The following is a 17,337-nucleotide window of genomic DNA, read 5'->3' on the forward strand; positions in this document are numbered from 1 at the left end:
TCCAACTATCAGGGGCATAACTACAGAGGTAGCAGCCATAGCAGCTGCTATGGGGCCCACAGTATCAGGGGGCCCTGACATCTGACCTGACACAATAAAGTATGGTGGATGTGCACCCTAATATACATCAGTGCATAAATGTGTGCGCAAGAGTGTAAGGCCCCTTCCACACTTGCGTTGCAGATCACGTCAGAGTTTGAACAGGGTGCAATCAGGGTTTGGTCAGTGAAAAACGCGCATTTTGCATCAGAGTGCAATCAGTTTTCAGTCAGAGTTTGTTCAGTGTCTCAGTTTTTCATGCGCGTTTTCAATGCATTTTCAATGCAATTTCAATGCGTTTTTCACGCGCAGAAAATGCGCGTGAAAGGACTCAGGACTGAGCTCTATCTTTTCTATGGCAATTGATGCGTGAAAAACGCATTGCACTTGCAAGTGTCTCAGAGTGCAATGCGTTTTTGATGCATCTCCATAAACTTGTATGGTGCGTTTTTCACGCGCGTGACTTGCAAAAGTAGAGCATGCTGAGATTTAAACGCGTGTTAAAAAAACCGCGCGTGTGTGCGTGAAAAAAAATGCAAGTCTGAAAAGACACATTGGTTACAATGGGTCAGAGTGCAATGCAAAAGCACGCGCAGAAAACGCGCGTGAAAAATGCAAGTGTGGAAGGGGCCTAAGAGTGTATACATATGAGAGTAAAGAAATATATATATACTTTTTGAGGGGGAAGGGGGGCCCCATTCAGAAGTTTGCCATGGGGCCTTCTCCTAGTTACGCTTCTGGTCCTTATGTTGCAGCAGGAATCTTTGTGTAGCGGCCAGAGGAATGAAGGTGGCAGGTTTAACCTGGATTTTCACTTGCACTCTCACACTCTGCAAGAGAAATAATAATAATAATAATAATCTTTATTTATATAGCGCCATCAAATTCCGTAGCGCTTTACAAATCATAGGGGACATATACAACTATATTACATTACAAAGAACAAACAGTCATATGGAACAATAGGAGTGATGGCCCTGCTCACAAGAGCTTACAGTCTATGAGGAAGAGGGGGTGACACAAGAGGTTGTATAATGGTCCAGCCATTCTTTATAAGGGAACAATATAAAATAATTTAATAAATAATTTACTAAACAACGATGTTGCTGCTTGAACCAGCCATCAGCCGCCATCTTATTTACAGGGTCCTAGGTGAAAAAGACTGCAGAGAAGCCTGGAGCTTGGTATAAGCCAGTGGGGGTCTTTGTTAGGTCCCAATGGCTGACAAGAAAGGTGTGTCTCAAATGTGGGGTAAACTCTATTCATCCCCATTGTGACTGTTACTCTAGGATTGGGATAAGACATAAAAAAGAACATGAAGAATTCAAACAGAGGGAGGAAGACACGTGGCTAGCTGGCTTGTACATGGGCTAGCAGGTTGGTGAGGCTACATCAGCGCAGTGGGTTTGCTTGTCCTGGGTGGGTTGTAGGTATTGCTGCAGTGAGGCCAAACTAGGGACACCAAGCTAATACCATAGTACAGCACATGTCTGCAGGGGTCACGGTGTCTCTCCTGCACCCAGTGGTATCCCCTCTTCTCTCCATAACTAGCAACACACAAGGATGGGGATGGGAATCAAACCGGTGCATGCTTGCCATAGATTACTATGCCTTCTCCACTAGGCCACCCCTCCCTCACACATGACACTTAACTTGTGATCCCTCAGCTCATTTGCATATGTTTGCATTAAAGGCCTCGTCACATTGGCTGACACCATTCGGAGGCCTCATCTCCGGCCATCGGTCTGTATAGCCAGGTCGGGTCGGGTCAATACTGTGACTCCTGCCAAAAATATCAAAAAAGAGGACAAACCACTTCAGTCACATAAAAAATATAAATTTTATTTCATCCATTAAAACGTGTTACATTTTTAAAACTGATGCATTGGTGCATAGCGTCCTGCTATATCAATGTTACTGTACCATTTTGAATGAAGAATAAAGTAAGATGACTCTGTGTGCCGGGATTTCTCTCTATATGTGGAGTTTTCGTCTTGTGCCGACCCCCCCTGAGCACCACTGGGTAGTGTGAGCCATCCAAAATTTTGTGCTACTATTCCCATAGGATTCACTGACAGAGATGATCTCTGGGAAACCAGATACTTCTTTTAAAGTGAAAGTTTCTCTATAAGACACCTAATAATGACAGAAATGATCACAGCAAACTGCATTATCAAATTCTAAGTTATTCCCCGTAGAAAAGAGGAAGAAAGTGAGTGGAGCCTGTCACTGGTTATGAGGAGCAGCTTGTCACAGAGGAAGGGCCAGGCTCATCAGACCGGCTTCATGTCGCCCAAGGATGACTTTGGTCTTTGTCGACACTGCTGCCGTTCCTGAAGGTGTTTTGGGAGCTGCGCCGTGTAACTTGTGGGTGCACATAATGAAAGAAACCTAGATATTGTACATGTAACATTCCTCTATAACAGGACATTCACAGAATTCATTTGATTTATGCTAAATCCTTGAGAAATGACCTGGTTGCAGGTTTACCTGGCCATATACCAAGACCCACAAGGCACGGAGGGTCCACAGTAATTCTAGTAAACATGGGTTATAGTTGTCAGGTCCAAAATGGTTAATGGTTAATAAGAGGCCTAGGCATATATTTACCTTGAACTGGTCCTTTGCATCTATCCTGATCCCCATGTAGATAAAGGGCAGTTCAATGCGGTTTCATAAATAAATAGATACAGTAAGAAAAGTCCCATGTCCCAGGATGTCCCCTTATTTTAGGGATTATGACATATCTGAAAAACACAGCAAGTAACAGGTGAGGGGTTTTTCTTTTATGCTATATTTGAGACATGATCACCAACTTGAAAGCAGCCATATTGGATTATATGTGTATGTGAAGGTGGTCATGTAGCAGATCAAAGACTAGAATTGTATCAGATATTGATTGCTGCAATCAGAATTATAAAATTACTTGTGGATCAAAAGTTATTAACACAGAAAGTTACAACAACAAGTGAATTTTCCATCAAATATACACCGGAGTGACTTAACCAACAAGTACTTTATTGACTCTACCGATCCTGGCTGCAATTGGTACCAACACCACCAGAAGCAAAAGGATGTCAGCCAATCACTGATTGCAAAGCAAATGATTGGTTGTAAGGCCTCTCCTAGTGCTCCCTGTGATGCATGGAGGAAGTCAAGATCAGCAGTCACAGTTACAGAGCATCCTGCTCCTCCCCATACCCCACACCTCCTTGTCACCTTTCAGAAATTCAAGTCATGTGTCCAGCGTGATGTCATCTAAGGTCCCTTAACCACTAAAATTTGCAAAATCTACCACATGTATGTATCTGATCACATGAAATTGCAGCATGTCTCCATGGACTTCTACTCCTCACCAATGCTCCATGGAGGTATGCTGTGATTTCATGTGATCAGATGGGGTAAATTTTGCAAATATTAGTGAGTAAAATACCTTAGATGACATCACCTAGAAGTGTTGCATGGTGAGGAGGCATGGGGCAGGGGGGTGCCCCCTATGACTCACTACTGATGCCAGGTAAGATAACAAAGTTGATTTTATGTGGATGGGAACACTTTTTTTAACTAAAAGAAGGGTGGCATTTAGTTAAAAGGGCTCTATGAGACCTGTCACTAGCTGTATTTGTGAAAAATGCGGTGGCAGATTCATTTTAACTCTAGTAATTCTTCTAGTAGGATCTTAAAATAGGATCTGGCCAACCCGATTATACGTAACCTTTCTTCAAACTTTAAATTTCTCTTCCGAGGTCTCCATCCGACTATGAGATGGTTTCTTACTAGTATTATCAGTAATGTATTCATTCCTATATGGCTCTCTCCTCAGAATCTTGGAACCTAAGGAACATTATCTTCCCATTTCCTTCAAAGTCACACAACGTTCTTCTGCACAGCCCTATAGAACATGTCTATAATAAAGTCAATGAATTTGAATAACTTTTTGTGAAATCAGAAGGCGTCATCCAGACCAATCAGTTCATAAATTTCTCCGTATAAATATGAGATCTCCTCGTACTGATGGGAGACACGGGGACCTGCCAAACACAACAAGTTACTCTCAAAACGAGAAAAAGTTCAGGAACTTGAAGTTCCTATTGACACCAGACTGTGAAGTGACGGGGAGCTGTACACATTGCGCCTCACCCTGAGCCATGAAGCTTATTACTCTGCTCTTCTCGTTATGTTTCATCAAAGTTGAAGCTTTCAGAATTTGTTCCTTTAACATTCAGTCTTTTGGAGAGTCAAAAATCGCCAAAACAGAAGTGATGAACGTCATTGTGAAGGTGAGACCTCTTCATGCTGTATCACTTGTGGGGGATTTGTAGGACTGGGCTGTGGATAACATATCCGCATCCAAATTTACACAGAGGAGAAATAAGTTTGTAGTATTTGTAGGAACCATAGACTTTTTTGGGACAAATAAATGGACTTAATGGACTTTTCTCCATGGAGAGGACCTCTTGCTAATGACAGAGATATTCACTTATGACTGGTACCTCCGCAAATACAGAGACATCATAATCATTATCCAGTTCCAAATACTTACTATTATGTCAGGGGACGCACATTTTTGTGATATGGGCATCGGTGGGACGCCAGGGGTTAACCATGAGCTATATAAGGGAGAAACAATATTGCCAAATTGAATGTTTATATCTGAGAAATTAATAATTTATAAGTGATGAATCCCAGATTTCAAATTAAAGACGGAGAACTAAATTGTTATGTTTTGTTTAGCCATAATCCTAAACTTTTCTTGTCTCTTGTGTTAATGTTTGGGATAATGTTGGCACTTTGGATAATTGGGAAATGCACTGTGCTTCATTTTTGCCAAAATTTGTGTTCTCTATAAACATGCAGCAGTGTTACTATAGGTTGTAATTGAGTCCTGATGGATGAAGATTATAACCCTGGTATAAATATATCAGATATAATGATTCTTACTCAATACTGTGGTGAGGGGTAACGACAAATTCGGGGCCCAAACTTAGCAGAAACCCAATGATCACACCATAGGCGTTACAACAGTTACAATATGACTTCCCCATGAGAAGACATTTCACAGCAAAGATGTGGCCTTTGTTATTATTCATACACAGGGTCGGCTTCAGGTTTAAAAGGCCCCTGGGGGGCAGAGCCTCAGTGGGCCCCTTTGCAGTCTATGGTGGCATTTAAATTTCAGAAAAATTCAGAAACTAAAACAGTCTCCTGTTTTCTAAAATATTCTCTAGCTTATAATACCAAACAGCCCCTATATGGTTATTTTACATAAACCCCCCCTCACCTCATAGATTCCTTATGTACAGCCTTATGTGGCTCCCCCCCCCCCCCCCCCCCCCCCCGCCCAGCAGCTCTGGGCCCCAGGACTTGCCCAGGTATGCCCAGTGCTGGCGCCGGCCCTGGTCTTACATCTTCCTTGCAGGTCCTATTATCGTAGTGGGGGTCCTAGGGACTTATCTTGTGCAAAGTGCTTGATAATCATTTATGGGAAATCATAAGAACTTTCCCCAAGGGCCAAAAATGTATGGGCAAGGGTACATTAGAGAATTCAAGAACCCTGAACCATTGCCCTTATGGTTACTCTTTTCAAATGAAAGTCATTTCTCCAATCATTTCTTGTGAACAGGGCTGCACAAGCCATGAGGTAGTTTGAGCCTCTTTCCTCAGGCAGCAACACGTGCAGGAAGGTAGGGGGCAGCATCAGAGGTGCAGTCACCTGCTACAAAGCTGGCCCTGACAGCTTGTGTCTCTTCACACCAAATGTCTTTATAGGACACTGCATGGAGAACCCACCTACTAAAGAGCTGGTATATTTTTACTGCATGGGGAGCGGTGGGGCAGCCAATATTTGTTGATGTGGTTCACCTTCAATCACCAGTTGCACCTTATGGATCACATTGACTCGTCATTGTACCATCACAACAAAAACTACTGCTATAAGCCATAAATTTAGTGTCTAGGATATCCTCATATATACATTGAGCTGAGCCAACTATAACATTTGTAATGTAAAATTTGCCAGTTATGGACTCTCCTATTACCCGTAGGTTATATCCCGATGTGACTTAATGCTATTGATGGAAATCAAAGACAGCACAAACCAAGTGATCAACAAACTGATGGCAAAACTCAACAGGTAAAGCAATCGCGGACTTCAGAAGACTTAGTTTTAAGGGTTATTAGCTCTAAAAAGTAAATGTTTCCATGTTCTGTTATCCCGAATAGTCCCATAGAAATGAATGGAGCGTCCAAGCCTGGACAACCAGCTGCTTTATTATTTTTGGGTTACAAGTGAATCTTGACTAGTGAGGGTCCCAACAGTGGGACCACCATTTATCATCAACATATCCCACATGCAGATAAAGGATAACTTCTAGAGTATCCCTTTAATGGAGGCTCATTGGTTACTCACACTTAATTTTTGGAGGAGAACACATCTGGCAACTCACTATTCCAGTTTGTTATCTCGATAAGCTGATCTTTATATCATGTCTTCTTCACGCTTGACATGACAGTGTACGGTTAGGACTTGTTTCCTGGAATCAGTGGCCTTTTCAAATCAATTTTGAAAGATTTTCCAAATGACAAAAAAAAGACGTCTTTGTCTGAAAGTAAACATCTCTCTTTAGTGAAGTGGTTTGAGGAAAGGACAATATAATTTCTGCTCTTTGAAATTATGATCCCAAGTTTGAGCCATTTTCAAAAAGAGACTTTTAGAGACGTAGGAGACATTAGACGTAACCCCAATGTCTAATGATTTGGGGTTACTTTTCATGGATTTCATGAAACTTCCTATAAAACAATAGTGTGGTGTGAATAAAAGGAATTACTCTACGACCATTATATGATATCTGCATTATTTAGCAGTTTTCCTCCAGACTCCATTTCTAATTCTCTATCCTCCATCCCCCCTCATATTGTTTTCCCTGTCCTTCATTCTCCTTATATTGTTGCCTTCTATCCACCATCCCCCTCATTTTGTCGCTTCCAGTAATTCTTCATACTGTGGCCTCCTGTTCTGAACCTCCTCATATTGTGGCCTTCTGTCCTCCATCCCCCTCATATTGTGGCCTTCTGTCCTCCATCCCCCTCATATTGTGGCCTTCTGTCCTCCATCCCCCTCATATTGTGGTCTCTGCCCTTCATCTACCTCATATTGTCGCCTGCTGTCCTCCATTCTCCCTCATATTGTGGCCTTCTGTCCTCCATCCCCCTCATATTGTGGCCTTCTGTCCTCCATCCTTCTCATATTGTGGCCTTCAGTCCTTTATCCCCCTCATATTGTCGCCTGCTGTCCTCCATTCTCCCTCATATTGTGACCTCCCTCTTCCATGCCCCTCATATTGTGGACCCTCTCCATTCCACTCATATTGTGGCTTTCTTCCCCCTCCATCCCTCTCATATTGTGGCCTTCTGTCCTCCATCCCCCTCATATTGTGGCCTTCTGTCCTCCATCCCCCTCATATTGTGGCCTTCTGTCCTCCATCCCCCTCATATTGTGGCCTTCTGTCCTCCATCCTCCTCATATTGTGGCCTTCAGTCCTTTATCTCCCTCATATTGTCGCCTGCTGTCCTCCATTCTCCCTCATATTGCGGACCCCCTCCATTCCACTCATATTGTGGTCTTCTCCCCCCTCATATTGTGGCCCTCTCCCCGCTCCTGTGTTTTAAACAAAAAATACTTGTAACTTTTCTTTCCCTTGTTCCCCCGCAGTCCTGCTTCTTTTCCTCATGCTGACTCTGAGTTGAATCGGAGAAGGGGGCAGGGCCAGCCAAGGGGAGGAGCCACCTCTACAGGTCTTTGCTAAAGAGCAGAGAAACACTGCGTGTGAAGGCAGCAGGAGCTGATCTCGCCTCCTGTTCCCTGCTCTGCCGTTGGCTGGTTTGAATCCATTTTTCTTCTTTGTTGGAAATATAAGTGTAATGGCCTGCTGGGCGGATTCCTTATACACCTTTATACTTCAGATGATCCTTAGCTATGTAGGTGAAGTATGGCCGACTAGATCCTATAGTCTAGGTGGTCTGCCCAAAGCTTCCTAGTTTGTGGATTCCTGAAACTCCAACCAGAAGGGAAGTTTAAATTATACTCTACCTGCAAAGTTCCAGATCTTTCTGAGACCTCTATGTGAGAGGTCACAAGATCTGAAGAGTAGCAGCCTACTGCTGCTGTCTCCATCTATGGGCAATCTTCCTCCATCAGATCTCCTGGACTCCACCTTACAGAGCCTGCCCTAACCATTCTGCCCAAGCAGCAACTTCTGTCTTCTCCAGCCTCAAGTTCCTGAATCTGGCTGTGAACTTATACCAGACTGCATACAAACAGTGTTAAAAGTCCTTAGCGCTTCTTGATTTGATAAGAAATGCATAGAGTGAGCTCAGATAAAACAAAAGAAAAATATTACAAAGTCTTTAAAGAAATAAAATAACACAGCAAAAAAGTAAGAGACAATAAGAAATTCAAAAGCAAAATAAAATAAAGTATAAGCCGACCCGAGTATAAGCCGAGGCCCCTAATTTTACCACCACAAAATGGGAAAAACTATTGACTTGAGTATAAGCCGAGGGTGGGAAATGCATTGGTCACAGCCTCCCCAGTATATAGCCAGCAAGCCCCCAGTAGTATATAGTCAGCAAGCTCCCAGTAGTATACAGCCAGCCCCTAGTAGTATACAGCTAGCCAGCGTACAGACAGCCTGCCCCTGGTAGTATACAGCCAGCTTGCCCCCAGTAGTATACAGCCAGCCTGCCCCCAGTAGTATACAGCCAGCCTACCCTCATGTAGTATACAGCCAGCCTGCCCCCAGTAGTATACAGCCAGCCCCCATGTAGTATACAGCCAGCCTACCCCCATGTAGTATACAGCCAGCCTACCCCCATGTAGTATACAGCCAGCCTGCCCCCATGTAGTATACAGCCAGCCAGGTCCCAGTAGTATACAGCCAGCCACTAGTAGTATACAGCCAGCCCCCCCATGTAGTATACAGCCAGCCCCTAGTAGTATACAGCCTGCCCCTAGTAGTATACAGCCTGCCCCCCAGCACTTAAAAAAAAAAAACTTATATACTCACCCTCCCCGATGCCCCCGATGTTGGCGCGTCACGTCTTCTTTCTTCTCCGCGGCTCCTCTTCTTTCTTCTCTCATGGACGCGGCCATGTTTTCTTCCAGTTGGTGCATCTATGACATGCCCGCTGCTGACCTCATAGTATGCGCCGGCCAGGAAGAAAAGGTTTTTTTTTTTTTTTTTAAAGTGGGCTTTGTTATAGACTCATGTATAAGCCGAGGGGACATTTTTCAGCACACTTTTTGTGCTGAAAAACTCGGCTTATACACGAGTATATATGGTATGTGTGAAGAAAGCTCAGTGTGTGCAAGGTAAAGCTCCCCCCAGACCCCTTGAATAGGACCCCTTTTAAACCCTAAACTCCCATAGACTTGCATTGTAAGTCAAATTCATCCATTGGCCTTGTTCACAACTATATATGGTAACATTCCAAGGACCCTTCCTCTAAGCCCAGCGGACCCAAAGGGACCCTTATATGGTAAAGGCTAACTTGTCATATGGATGTGGTTGGGGGTTGTTTCCTTCCATTGAATTTTAGGTATATATCAAGAATGTCCATTCATCTTGAGTGCTGGCCATATATGGTCCTGATCTTTCACTCAATCTATATGATTAGTATTTTAAAGATTAGTATATTATTTAACAACCAGCTACCTCCAACCTGGCAGAACCATTACCTCAACCTGTTACTGTTTGCTGCATTAAAGTCTTAAAATAAAGTGATTGTTAGTTAGATGTTCAACATCTTGTCTTCACATGTGATGGCTGCCGCTAACATCATGGGCCACCAATCTAGCCAGGGATTGCTTCATCACCAATACACCAGGAGTGCCCCAGGGGGAACCTTCCATCTTATTACGCCCTCTCCCTCTTCTTGAATTCCCTTGCTGGACCTGCCCGGCATGGACAAGGTCTATTTCACCTGGACCAAGTGACTGTCTAGTCTAGCTCTAGGTCATTCAGGTGCCAGCTGCCCCGAAGGTCATGCCCCAGTGGGAGGATGTTGCAACAGCTGCTTACACTTCCAGCAATGAAAAAAAATGCACGGTAACATGTAAAAACGCATTGCAAACGCCATGTGTGACCGCACCCTGAGGTGTCTAGCTCAGCTCTGCTACAACTGTCCACCTGAACTCTACTACATCTGTCTACCACTCATATCATAAACACATTTGGTATCCCTGCGTCAAAAATTCCCAATCAATCAAAATATAAAAATACAAAAAAAGTACACCTTACACAGCTCCTTACACTGAAGCATATATAAGTTACGGGACACAGAATATGGTGAATTTTAAAGTTATTAAAGGGAAGCTGTCACCAGGGACCTTATTATTCAGTAAGGACAGGTTGTAGAAGCCCATTAAAACTGCATTGCAAAGACACCTTTCTGCTTTCTCAAAGCATTTACATTAAAATATAATTGTGTGTTACAACTTACCTTGCATCCTAACAGAGTTCTCTGTGTAGTCCCAGGGGTTGGGCTTTGGTTTGGATGCATTTCAAAAAACAACATGTGACTTGTCGGCGCTGCCTGTATAGCTCCTCTCTCCTCCTTAGTGATGGGTTGTTCAATAACGAGACATCACAAGGAGCAGTCTCTTCGCTTGAACGACCTGAGTCAGCTTCCCTCAGTGAGATGCTGTCTCACTTAAGCCCGCTCCTAAACAGCTCACCACACCCCCTTTAAGTCGATAACATCAGGCCAAAAGTGGTGTAGAGTGGGGGACTGACTGGACTGAGGTTCTCCTTATTATATATTTATTTCAGGAGCCAGAAAGCCGTCTCTTTTTAGTGAGCGAAGTCTAATGATCCAGCTCACTAAGAAGAGCCGGACTTCCCATTACAACTTCACAGAGCTCAAAGTCTGGTGAGCTGACATCAGCAGGAGGGGGAGCTGTACAGGAGCACAAAGGTGGGGGCAGAGAACTGAGCTGTCTGCAGCACAGACAAGTCACATGTTGTTTTTTTAAATGCATCCAAACCAAATCCCAACCCCTGGGACTACACAGAGGATTCTGTCAGATAGAGAAAAAGGAAAGGGCGGCACAGCGATGTAGGATTTAAATCCAGATGGGTGCAAAGCTTCTAAGGACCCAACTCACGATCCCACAAATTACGATCCAAGAATAGGGAAGCAGCACTCCGTGAAACAAGTGTTTTATTCCACCAGTGTGAAGATACAACGTTTCAGCTAGCTCAATGTAGCTCAATGTACTTGAAAATGGCTACATTGAGCTAGCTGAAACGTTGTATCTTCACACTGGAGGATTCTGTCAGGATGTAAGGAATGTTATAACACACAATTATATAGTAATTCCAGTGCTTAGAGAAGGCAGAAAGACATCTTTACAATGCAGCTGTAATGGGCTTCTGTAACCTGTCTAGTGAAAACAAAGTCCCTGATGACAGGTTTCCTTTAAGATCCAGTAAATGTATATAAATTTTGTAATATTGACCATACTGACAAAATAAAAGGAGTTTAGCATTTGGAATGCACAGTTTAAACCATAAAAGCATATGTGGCTAAAAAATTGGGTGGGGGTGGTCTTTCTATAGTTTGCCTCAGGCAGCAGAGAGACTTGGATCACCCCTGACAGTGGTATAAGGAAAAGCTGATTTTATTATTATCTAATGTCTCCAGACCAGCAACATATCCTCAACAGTTCTATTTATACAGAGGGATATAGGAGACTGTCACATCTCTGGTTATACATTTATGTGTATGTAATGTGTTTATATGATGTAAAGTCTATGTACACATTGCACCTATCATTAGTAATAACTCACAATATCAGACACATAACATGAAGCTCATGGACCCTAGTAGAAAATCTGTAGCAGCTATATTACAGGCGGTCCCCTACTTAAGGACACCCGACTTACAGATGACCCCTAGTTACAGACAGACCCCTCTGCCCACTGTGACCCCTGGTGAAGTAACTGGATGTTACTATAGTCCTAGGCTGCAATGATCAGCTGTAAGGAGTCTGTAATGAAGCTTTATTGATAATCATTGGTCCAATTACAGCAAAAAATTTTGCAACTCCAATTGTTACTGGGGCCAAAAAAAAAATTTTGTCTAGAACTTCGATTATAAAATATACAGTTTCGACTTACATACAAGTTCAACTTAAGAACAAACCTATGGACGCTATCTTTTACGCAACCCGGGGACTGCCTGTATTTATAATCTCCACAAACATGGATGAGAACCCCCACAATTTGTCCATATACGCTGTTACATAGATGTATCTGTCTGCAGCCTTAGCTCATTTTATTTATTTATTTATTTAAATAAAAAGTTAAATTATATTTAAAACAAAGTCTTGGTTCGAGTTCATCTTGAGAAGACTTTAGCAGATCTGTGAATGACATGGATATAGCTCTGCCAATCTGTAGTCCTGTCATTCAAAATTCATACAAAAAAAAACTTTTTGTATCTTTTGCAGCCAGACAGAGACAAAAGATGAATTTAATGTAATCATTAGCCAGAGACTTGGCCGGAAATCTTACAAAGAGCAGTATGCATTTATATACAGGTAAGTGAGTTATAGGCATCATGGTAGCCATCAGGGGCGTAACTTGGGTGCGGTCACAACCGGGTCCGAGAGACTAAGGGGGCCCATCAGGTGTCACTTTATTGCTGTATATAGTAGGGATGTCTTAGGGCTGTAAAGTGGTAACAACTAATATTATAAGGGCTTTCCAGTGCTCTCTTCTCACACTTTGGGTACAGATGGGCAGTGGGTCACCAGTGCAGCCATTGAGTCCCCCGCCATAATCCCCACTCCCATGATGGATTGCCTATGGTGGTTACAAGCTATTCTGGAAAGAAAAAATGTTAGGTTAGCACAAGCTGCATTTTGTAACCCATATTAAGATTTGATGTAATATCCTACTTATTGTAACCCCTGCAGGAAGCATCTGGTTGCGGTGAAGGATGTGTATCAGTATCTTGACCACCAGGATGGGGACATTGATGCCTTTTCCAGGGAACCTTTTGTTGTTTGGTTTAAAACCTATAAAAGTGGTAAGAAAGGACTTGTACATAATGGGGCACATTTACTAAGGGTCCGAACAGCGCATTTTCGTCGGGTTTCCCGACTTTTTCCATTTTGCCCTGAATTGCCCCGGGTTTTAAGCACACGCGATCGGATTGTGGTGCACCGGCGCCGGCTTGCATGTGACACAAATGGGGGGGTGTGGACGTCGGACAATCCGACTGATTCGGAAAAAACTTGGAATTTAAAAATTAAATTGTGTCGAAAGATCAGCACTTACATGCACCGGGAAGAAGAAGGTGAACTCCGGCGGACCTCGGCGGGGGAAGTGACACATGCAGGAAATTGGACGCACGATCTTAGTGAATCCCGGCAGATCCGAATCCTCGTCAGACAACGCACATCGGGGATCACGACGGGAAGGGTAAGTAAATGTGCCCCAATAATTCTGCATAATAAACTTATTTTGTAAGTATCTTTAGTATTAATCTTAATAAGTTTCCATTTCATTTTTAAGGATAGTGTTCCTATAAGTTTAGTATTCCTCGTCCTCTAATTGAATCTGTATCTCTGTAGATAAAACCTGTTTGTACAGATGATTTTTCTTTATTATAGACGACGATTTGATGAACACTTGAGTTAATGAAATTGATAAAACCGCTTTATCCTTTGTCTAATTCCTGTATCGTGTTCTTCTCCCATAAGAATTTGTCATCATCCCTCAGCACACAACGCCCGAGGCCGCAGTCCGTGAAATTGATGAACTCTATGATGTATATCTTGATGTTAAGCAGAAATGGAAAGCAGAGGTTTGTCATCTCATGGAGAATTATTATATGAGAATACAAATGTTATAATCAATAGATTTTTTGTAATAGTTGATGTAGAATAACATAAACAAATGGAATAACATCTTTTCCCTAAATCCCGACTGCCCAGTGTCATTGGGTCCTAAATCTCAAGTGATGTCTTTTAGAGTTGTGCAGTTTCTCCTGCTCCTGCATAGATTACAGCAGCAGTGGGACGGATATAGAGGACCAGAGTTTACAGCTTCTGTCATCTCCTTTCCGCATTATATGGTACAGTAAGAGCGCTATGTAATGGATAGAGGCTGCTGTTGCCCCTATTGACCCAGTGGTCACATGATCACTAGGTCTGAAAGGGTTAATTAGAGCAGCTGGGACTTATCAGACTCTGATCAAATCCCAGTACATCATCTGCCCCCACAGGAAATACAGACCTATACAGGCTCCCACAGGTCACTGGTAACTTTACTTCTACTTCTACCAGAAGAATGAATAGCAGACGGCACCAATTTTTGCCCACGAAAGAGAATATAATGGGAAGAAGATGTGTGTCACTATAGCTCGAAGACAAGTGTTCCCGATAGCTTAACTTTTTTACTGTAACTTCCTGACTTTTATTTTCACCCAAAAAAGTCCTTCAGGCTCATTAGCATAATTTTAAAAGTTGAATTTAAAAGGAAGGAGGTCATAGATAACAGATATTAGAAGATTACCACAGTCACAGTGACTGGATTATCCTGATGGTAGATTATTTTTATCATTTGTTAACTGTAAACTAGCCCTATATGTGAAGTAAAAAACAATGCTAAATCTTTTAAGGTAGCACACAAAAAAAAAAATCTTAAATTATGGCCCTTAAACCACTATGCCTGTAATTCACTAAAAATACACGATTAATAATGCATTTTTTAGTCCTTGTCATTAAGGGATAAAAACCAAATTATTATAGGTGGCACCTTATGGCACCATGTGTGATCCGTCATGTGAAGGTCTTTTTTCCCATTTGGAAAATGCTGAACCCCATGGCATTATAAGTCAGTGAGGTGTCGGTGGTGTCTATCCTGTGATGGATCTCAAAAAGGGAGATGACAATGGAGATGGAGATCAGGCTTCACAGTGTTTATGTTCCTCTTTATAGAAGAGGTTTTATTAACTTATGGCTTGTCCTTTGTAATGGGGATCTTGCTGCTTCAGTGGCTTTTACTTTGTTCGTTATTTCATAAAAGGGAAGTTCAGCGAAAAGTACAGGGATTTTTTTTGCCATATTTGGTAGAAATATGAATAACGACTGCATACATGTATAATAGCAATGATCCTACAGTCCCGGGGTTACATAAAAGATAGGTTCTGTAGGTTTGTTCTTAAGTTAAATTTGTATGTAAGTCGGAACTATATTTTTTATAATTGTAACCCCAGCCAAATTATTTTTTGGTGACAATTTAATTTTAAAAATGTTGGGTTGTCATAAGAACCAGGATTAACAATAAAGCTTCATTACAGACGCCTGTGATAACTGTTATAGATGTTTATTGTAGCCTAGGACTAAAGTACAATAAATTACCAATTACCAGAGGTTTGTTTGTAACTAGTGTTCTTAAGTAGGGGACCGCCTGTATTGTATAACCTCAGGGGTTAAACTGAACAGAAGATCCTTGTGGATGGTTTGATGATGACTGTAATTTATGGTTTCCTGTATTTTAATATACATTTGTCTCTATTATCACAGAACTTTATCTTTATGGGGGATTTTAATGCTGGTTGTAGTTATGTTCCCAAGAAGTACTGGAAGAATATTCGCCTTAGGACCAACCAGGAATTTGTCTGGTTGATTGAAGACAATGTCGATACAACAGTAAGAAGCAGCACAAAATGTGCCTACGACAGGTAATACCAACTAAAAAGACTCACAAGTTGTAATGAGTGATGTGGACGAAGGGATTTCAGACAGTCAGGTCTAAACTGAGCCCCCAAACTGTCACCTACCTACTTGCCTCTGCGTATCCTAAGCGATATGGGACAACCATGAAGACAATCCCTCCGTCAGTAAATGTGCAGACATAAAACAAGACAAACACATGGAAAACAAAGTAAATCGTAGTCAGAGGTTTGGGTCACAGAAGTGATGGCAGATAATAATAATCTTTATTTGTATACCGTTGTCAAATTTCACAGCTCTTTCCAAATATAATATTACATTATATAAGGCACAGATTAAGGTACAAAATCAGAATACAAAGGGATAGTCCATATATACGAAAGCATCGGTTGACCAGAGATACAGAAGAATCTCAAGAGCAGGAAATATGAAGCTAGCCGGGAATATAAGCAGCACAATGCTAGCTGTGAGCGGAAAACATATAGGAACTCAGAGAACCTCAGATGCAAATGACAGAGACGGGGCAGAGCTTTCTAAATCACAGCAATTAACCACTACTGGACCAGTGCAGAGCTGCAGAGGGACTGTGTGTGGTGCAATAGTCTCAGCACAGTCAGCAACATAAGTCAAAACAGAAAGACAAATCAACACCACCTAAGCCACATTTTGTGGACAGGGGAAGACATTAGTACAGATATTATACGGATATTCTTGCATCTGTCATCTTCACTCTTTTACCTTGCTCCTTAGACAGTGTCCCTTAGTTACAGAGAGTCCAATTAAAGTAAGTGGGAGAAAGCTTCAGTAACCAGTCATGACCACTGGTCGTGGTGCTGTGCATCCAGCCAGCACACCATTTAGCTGAGTTGCCAACTCTACAATCATCTGCTTACAGAAAGAACCTTATATCATCACACCCCACTATGCAGATTAAGCCCCCCCCCCCCCGCATTTATTTCTTATTGGAATGTTAGATTGCACAGCCATCCAAACATTTTCTCATAATCTTGTATATTGGCCAAAGGCATCTCCTATGGCTCGCAACCAACATTCTTGATTCCGCAATGTAGGATCGTTCTTCATGGCAAGAGGTTGATTAACTCTGCAGTTCCCGGCTCTGCCGCTGTGTTTGATTTTATGAAGGCCTATGGACTGACAGAAGCTCAGGTTAGTGATTTCCTATAGATTTAGACACAATGGATTAATGACCTTATGTATATGACACATGTACAGAGATTGTTTCTCTACTGAATTTTTAGGCTTTGGAAATCAGCGACCACTACCCGGTGGAGTTCCAGTTGAACCAAATGCGCAAAATGAAGGCAAAGAGATGAAAATGTCCAGAAGGGAGAATGTTCTTTATTTTCGCCCTTTTTATGATGTTGATAATTGTTCTGGAACTAATAAACCACATATAAATAAAGTGAAAAACTACTCATTACCGTCTTCAGAGACGGCTTAAATGAATGATGGAAAAAAGTAGGTGAATTTTATCATGGAGGTCAAAAATGGCAGTTGTTTAGGCTCTGAAGATTTTTGGGTTGGCAGCCGTT

At 42.2% G+C, this 17,337-nt stretch overlaps 1 protein-coding gene across 2 annotated transcripts; it reads left to right on the top strand.

The window, feature by feature from the left end:
* Positions 1–2,777: 2,777 nt before the first annotated feature.
* On the top strand, positions 2,778–17,249 carry DNASE1L3 (deoxyribonuclease 1L3). Of its 2 annotated transcripts, none has more exons than XM_072127305.1 (8): positions 2,778–2,809; positions 6,084–6,172; positions 12,551–12,640; positions 13,019–13,131; positions 13,808–13,911; positions 15,635–15,792; positions 16,855–16,951; positions 17,044–17,249. In XM_072127305.1, exons 2-8 carry the CDS (start codon positions 6,105–6,107, stop codon positions 17,116–17,118), a joined length of 705 nt encoding a protein of 234 aa, XP_071983406.1. In that variant the 5' UTR covers positions 2,778–2,809; positions 6,084–6,104; the 3' UTR covers positions 17,119–17,249. The 2 variants fall into 2 exon arrangements, with proteins under 2 accessions (XP_071983406.1, XP_071983405.1); XM_072127304.1 differs by lacking the exon at positions 2,778–2,809 and adding an exon at positions 4,091–4,319 and having other exon boundaries at positions 17,044–17,247.
* The last annotated feature ends 88 nt before the right edge of the window (positions 17,250–17,337 follow it).

This window comes from Engystomops pustulosus, chromosome 10 (assembly GCF_040894005.1).
Source record: "Engystomops pustulosus chromosome 10, aEngPut4.maternal, whole genome shotgun sequence".
Classification (NCBI taxonomy): Eukaryota; Metazoa; Chordata; class Amphibia; order Anura; family Leptodactylidae; genus Engystomops; species Engystomops pustulosus.

What these genes read in the sequence shown, in the direction of transcription:
- DNASE1L3 (XM_072127304.1), top strand. Translation starts at nt 4,188, where the DNA reads ATGAAGCTTATTACTCTGCTCTTCTCGTTATGTTTCATCAAAGTTGAA. An exon ending in TGATGAACGTCATTGTGAAG is followed by an intron (nt 4,320 to 6,083) that starts GTGAGACCTCTT and finishes TATTACCCGTAG; the next exon opens with GTTATATCCCGATGTGACTT. An exon ending in AGCAGAAATGGAAAGCAGAG is followed by an intron (nt 13,912 to 15,634) that starts GTTTGTCATCTC and finishes CTATTATCACAG; the next exon opens with AACTTTATCTTTATGGGGGA.